Raw genomic sequence first — 6211 nt, 5'->3', positions numbered from 1 at the left:
ACCCACTCAGCCCTGTCCACTCCTGTCTTCCCATCAGCCACCCACTCAGCCCTGTCCACTCCTGTCTTCCCATCAGCCACCCACTCAGCCCCTGTCCACTCCTGTCTTCCCATCAGCCACCCACTCAGCCCTGTCCACTCCTGTCTTCCCATCAGCCACCCACACAGCCCTGTCCACTCCTGTCTTCCCATCAGCCACCCACTCAGCCCTGTCCACTCCTGTCTTCCTATCAGCCACCCACTCAGCCCTGTCCACTCCTGTCTTCCCATCAGCCACCCACTCAGCCCTGTCCACTCCACCTGTCTTCCCATCAGCCACCCACTCAGCCCCTGTCCACTCCTGTCTTCCCATCAGCCACCCACTCAGCCCTGTCCACTCCTGTCTTCCCATCAGCCACCCACTCAGCCCTGTCCACTCTGTCTTCCTATCAGCCACCCACTCAGCCCTGTCCACTCCTGTCTTCCCATCAGCCACCCACTCAGCCCTGTCCACTCCTGTCTTCCCATCAGCCACCCACTCAGCCCTGTCCACTCCTCTCCCCTATTTTGCTAGTATACAGTGCGTTGGGAAAGTATTCAGACCCCTTCCCTTTTTCCACATGTTGTTACGTTACAACTTTATTCTAAAATGGATTAAAATAAATAAATAAATCCTCATCAATCTACACACAATACCCCATAATGACAAAGTGGAAAACAGGTTTTTAGAATTGGGCCCTGGTCAAAGTTGTACACTATATGGAATAGGGTGCCATTGATTTGGGACGCATCCTAAGTATCTGCTTGAAGGAATGCCCTGATAAAAAGATGTGAGGAAAACATTTCTCTGTGAGGCTTTACGAAGAGAGTTAAAGTCAGACTCACACGTCTACTTCACAGAGGTAGCAGTGGCAGTTCTCGATGACGTGTGCATGTTTCGTGCGGTCGAACTCGGGCACGGGGCCGTGGTAGCTCTTGGCCCTGACGTTGTAGTCCGCGGGGTCGATGGAAACAGCCATCAGGTGGACAAACAGGTGACACGCAAACATGATGCCCGTGCACTGGGGATTGGATGCAGTTAAGGACCTGATCCTGATACTGTGGTTGTGTAGCCTAAATGCTAACAGAAAAGGAAGCTTTATGTACACTGTCAGTAACAGTAGGGTTAGTTTCATTCTACTCCATCATCTAAGTACAAATACAACCCAATAGGGACAGATGATGCCAATACTTCATTGGTTGTACGGTTGAGGACCACTTTTAGTTGACTTCAGTTGAAATGGAACTGACCCCAATCCTGTAGATACGCCGACTCTATTCAACCATTGATTTTGACCACTAGGCTGTTATTTACATTTTACTCATTTAGCAGACGCTCTTATCCAGAGCGACTTACAGGAGCAATTAGGGTTAAGTGCCTTGCTCAAGGGCACATCGACCGATTTTTCACCTAGTCGGCTTGGGGATTAGAACCAGCGACGTTTCAGTTACTGGCACAACGCTCTTAACCACTAAGCTACCTGCCGCCCTGTATGTGTTGCTGAGTCGAGCACCACTACACTGTCACTCTGAGCAAAACCTTTTTACCACATAACCCAATTACAATGAGCGCATCCCGTTCAGATTGTGATCGATCATATACATTTGATTGGTTGAGAGGATACGATGTAGCCAGCAGGGATCCAGTGGGAGGGAAGCAGGGGGACGAACACTCCAAACCCGGTGACAGCATAGAAGAGGTAGAGGAGCCATGCCAGCAGCTGGAAGGGGTGAGGAGGCCAGCTCCACCCGTTGGTCCTGGAGCACAGAGGCCGGTCCCGCCGGGGCCCAGCCTCACTCACTGGGGCCGTACGGTTGGGGTTGGGGTTACACACATCCATATGGGAGGGGACTCTTTCTGGAGCGCGCGTGAGAAAGAGAGAGAGAGAGAGAGAGAGAGAGAGAGAGAGAGAGAGAGAGAGAGAGAGAGAGAGAGAGAGAGACAGAGAGAGAGAGAGAGAGAGAGAGAGAGACACTCTGGTCATTGGTGCATTATTCACACCATATAACATTGTTATTAGCCTCATTGTTATTGACATTAACTTATCCTATCATCCATGTCAAGGAAGGAAGGAAGAATATTCTGCATCGTTTTGGTTGCAGGTCAGTACCTATTCAGGTGAGGGCTGTACCTACATGATTACTAGCTAACACTCAAACACAATCCAAATGTTTGTGTGCAGGGCAGGACGTTTCTGAAATCAACCAGCTCATCATAACTCTGCTCTGTAACGTTAGCTAGCTAGCCTAGCATATCAGCATCCTTATCTTGACTGTAGATCGAAGAACAAAAGCACCATCCCGTTAGAAAAAGGGAAGCTGATAATAATGTAGGTTAAAATTTCTAGTCGATAAGAAAAACCCAAAAGCCACTAGTGAGTGACTCACCTTTTCAGTGCGGGTTGACTCGACTAGAGACGCTGCTGCGAGCTGCTCTTCTTAACCACAGCATTTCAGAATCCGATCACAACAAGGCGGGTTGTCTTTCCTCCAGGGTGTCAGCTAACTCCAGCAGCAGGGTCCCATGCCTTGCTTCAGCATGACAGCCAGCTCATTGCTTTTAACTAGCTAGCTAGCTAGCTGCACATAGGTTCTGCACACCATACAGACGTAATCAGCCAACCCTCCTCCTCAAAGGAATTCAAGTCAGTAGGGCGTAAAAGCATATGCCATGGGGGGATAGAACTTGCTAGCTAAGCTTGCTAGCTTCTAAATCAGCACCATGCGATTTGTATTAGGCTAGCAAGCTAATTTAGTTAATTGCTATTTGCTAAGCTATCTGAAAGCAAGCAAAGGTAACGTTAGCTAACTGTACTAGGAGCAGTTCACTGACTATGTGATCATTCTTGATGTCTGGAGATGCTGGGAGACCGGATATCTATGTAGCTAATGCGTTAGCTCTGTAGCTAACTGCGCTATTAACGTCCTGTAACAATCACCAGCCTGACAATGTGGCATCAGTAAACTCAGCCAGCGACGTTAGCTTGTTTGCTTGTTAAAAATCCAAAGAATCAAGAAAAAATACCAAATCACGAAATACCAAAAGCTACCACCAATTGAGTTTTAATATTTTTCATCTTAAATGGTAACGTATTTTAACCAGATAACGGCAAATAACGGTACCTTCGGTAGCCTTTGAGTTGGTTCTTGTAAAAATCTCTTCCGACTTCAACTCCCCTGGTTTCCCTGGTAACGACCCAGATCCCCATTCCGATTGGTCATCCCAGGAGTCGCCACCACAGTGACCTCTGGTGGTCATTTCAAGCAACCTGCTTGCCCTGTACCTGTTTTACTCATGGTTTACAGAATGGTTTCACAGATGAACTACAGGTGCAGCCGAGCCAGGTAGGTATGCATTGATTCAGCAGAATACTTTGAATATTGTACAAAACTGAAAACAGTATGAATATCTTTTTTTCAACGTGTCAGCTGATTTTAAAGCCACAATCTGTAAGCTGTGCGGTACCAATCAAAGAGCGGCACTGACAAAACATATAGTGAAGAATGGAGGAAATGCATCATGATCCCATGACATGCATATAGCACTTGATTTCTATGATACATCTGGAGTGCTCAAGGAAATGTCTGTCTTTGGGACAGGAGATCTGAGTTTGCAGCCGAACACCACACCGTCATTTCCCCTCTGAATTTGTATTGTTTGGTACCCATTGGCGATGCTTGAAAAAGCATTACCCAGTACGGCTACTCTGTGTGTGCACATTGGTTAGACATGTACAGTATAACAAACAGTGTATGTTTAGTTTCTCCAGATACATGGGAGTCATCTGATGAGTCATTTGATGTCTCTTGTTCCATAAATGAATCACTGTCTCCACCCACGTCATTGTAATGTCATAGAACGAACAGCAGAGGGCAGCAGTGTGTCATATATTTGAATATCCCAACAGCAATTTATCCCAACTCAGCAACATTTTAGTCATTTTAGCAGACGCTGTTATCCAGAGCGACTTACAGTTAGTGAGTGCGTACATTATTTTTTACATACATTAACATATATATATTTTTTCATACTGGCCCCCCGTGGGAAGAGAGAGAGAGAGAGAGAGAGAGAGAGAGGGAAGCAGAGAGAGAGAGAGGGAAGCAGAGAGAGAGAGAGAGAGAGAGAGAGAGAGAGAGAGAGAGAGAGAGAGAGAGAGAGAGAGAGAGAGAGAAGCAGAGAGAGAGAGAGGGAAGCAGAGAGAGAGAGAGAGAAGCAGAAAGAGAGAGAGAGAGAGAGAGAGAGAAACAGAGAGAGAGAGAGAGAGAGAGAGAGAGAGAGGGAAGCAGAGAGAAAGAGAGAGAGAGAGAGGGAAGCAGAAAGAGAGAGAGAGGGAAGCAGAGAGAGAGAGAGAGGGAAGCAGAGAGAGAAGCAGAGAGAGAGAGAGAGAGAGAGGAGTAGAGAGAGAGAGAGAGAAGCAGAGAGAGAGAGAGAGAGAGAAGCAGAGAGAGAGAGAGAGAGAGAGAGGCAGAGAGAGAGAGAGAGAGAGAGAGAGAGAGAGGCAGAGAGAGAGAGAAGCAGAGAGAAGCAGAGAGAGAGAGAGAAGCAGAGAGAAGCAGAGAGAGAGAGAGAGCATGGGTTTTCCCTTGTGTGGCACTGTGTTCCATTGCTGTATTGGAATGTACAAATGTGTGTGTGTGTGTGTGTATTTTTCACACTGCACAGTTTATATTGGTCTCTTGGTTCTCCCTCCGTGCCTGACTGCAGGTACATCCCTAACTCTACCAAGGGAATGGTAGTAGCTGTAATAGCTTGATTTATTTAACCTTGTAATTGCTTTTATGAGCCTCGTATAGTGCATAAGGGGCGCGTTGTACAGAAAACCCAAACCTGCTTTTGTCGTCCCATCCCCCCCACCCCCACATTTTTGCCTGTGTTCAAAATGGCACCCTATTCCCTACATAGTGCGCACTACTTTTGATCAGAGCCCTATGATTCCTGGTCAAAAGTAGTGCGCTGAATGAGGAATACGGTGCCATTTGGGACACATCCCATTTTCCATAAGCGGGTGTGAAAGGTCTGGCAGGAAAAGTCACTTCTCGTTTTCCACTTGTTACATTTCTAATGGTTGCTGGAGAATCAGGAGGGTAGTGGCTTTGAGGCCTGACATGGTGCATGTGTTTCTAGTCAGTACACCACAAATGTCTGTCTGTTTCTGTCATTTGTACACGCTCTGTGGGGGGTGAGACCAAGGATGCATCTCAAATGGCACCATATTCCCTACAGAGTGCACTACTTTATGATCAGAGCCCTATGAGCCTTAGTGCACTACATAGGGAATAGAGTGGCGTTTGGGAGGGAGACCAGAATGGCACACACATCAGATTCAGACTCCAAGCTAATTGGAGCAGGAGGTGCGAGGGAGAGACCTTGGATCCTCTCCTCCAATGCGCTTTGAAAGGAATTGAGGAAACAAGGATGGAGAAATCAAGGATTTGACTGCTAGTAATATTTTCATGTGGTTTCACATGGCAGCAGCAGGGGTGTGGTTTCAAATGGCAGCAGCAGGGGTGTGGTTTCACATGGCAGCAGCAGGGGTGTGGTTTCACATGGCAGCAGCAGGGGTGTGGTTTCACATGGCAGCAGCAGGGGTGTGGTTTCATATGGCAGCAGCAGGGGTGTGGTTTCACATGGCAGCAGCAGGGGTGTGGTTTCACATGGCAGCAGCAGGGGTGTGGTTTCATATGGCAGCAGCAGGGGTGTGGTTTCATATGGCAGCAGCAGGGGTGTGGTTTCATATGGCAGCAGCAGGGGTGTGGTTTCAAATGGCAGCAGCAGGGGTGTGGTTTCATATGGCAGCAGCAGGGGTGTGGTTTCATATGGCATTAGCAGGGGTGTGGTTTCACATGGAGCAGCAGGGGTGTGGTTTCATATGGCAGCAGCAGGGGTGTGGTTTCATATGGCAGCAGCATGGGTGTGGTTTCATATGGAGCAGCAGGGGTGTGTGCTATCCCCAATCCCCAGCCCCACCCCCAGCCCCACCCCCAGCTCCAGCTCCATCCCCAGCCCTATCCCCAGCCCCACCCCCAGCTCCAACCCCAGCCCTATCCCCAGCCCCACCCCCAGCTCCAACCCCAGCCCTATCCCCAGCCCCACCCCCAGCTCCTTCCCCAGCTGCAGCCCCAGCCCCACCCCCAGCCTCTCAGCCCCAGCCCCCTAACCTCCCAGCCACCCCAGCCCAGCCACGGAAGTGCTG

General features: G+C 48.8%; 1 protein-coding gene across 3 annotated transcripts; it reads right to left on the bottom strand.

The window, feature by feature from the left end:
* Positions 1-811: 811 nt before the first annotated feature.
* Positions 812-3188, bottom strand: LOC121548193 (palmitoyltransferase ZDHHC1). Of its 3 annotated transcripts, none has more exons than XM_045218616.1 (3): positions 3141-3188; positions 1643-1875; positions 812-1039 (listed from the first exon to the last, which is right to left on the bottom strand). In XM_045218616.1, the coding sequence occupies exons 2-3, from the start codon at positions 1856-1858 to the stop codon at positions 860-862; spliced, it is 396 nt and encodes a 131-aa protein (XP_045074551.1). In that variant the 5' UTR covers positions 1859-1875; positions 3141-3188; the 3' UTR covers positions 812-859. The 3 variants fall into 3 exon arrangements, with proteins under 3 accessions (XP_045074551.1, XP_045074552.1, XP_045074550.1); XM_045218617.1 differs by lacking the exon at positions 3141-3188 and adding an exon at positions 2406-2783 and having other exon boundaries at positions 813-1039; positions 1643-1871; XM_045218615.1 differs by lacking the exon at positions 3141-3188 and adding an exon at positions 2406-2783 and having other exon boundaries at positions 814-1039.
* Between the last annotated feature and the right edge of the window lie 3023 nt (positions 3189-6211).

Source organism: Coregonus clupeaformis, unplaced genomic scaffold (assembly GCF_020615455.1).
Source record: "Coregonus clupeaformis isolate EN_2021a unplaced genomic scaffold, ASM2061545v1 scaf1684, whole genome shotgun sequence".
NCBI classification, from domain to species: domain Eukaryota; kingdom Metazoa; phylum Chordata; class Actinopteri; order Salmoniformes; family Salmonidae; genus Coregonus; species Coregonus clupeaformis.
This window is presented reverse-complemented; position numbering and strand designations above follow the sequence as displayed.

Excerpts from the sequence above, each read along its gene's own strand:
- LOC121548193 (XM_045218616.1), bottom strand. The coding sequence starts at position 1,858 with ATGGATGTGTGTAACCCCAACCCCAACCGTACGGCCCCAGTGAGTGAG. Across the intron at positions 1,040-1,642 it reads GGATCCCTGCTGGCTACATC|TGCACGGGCATCATGTTTGC; the intron begins GTATCCTCTCAA and ends TCCAATCCCCAG.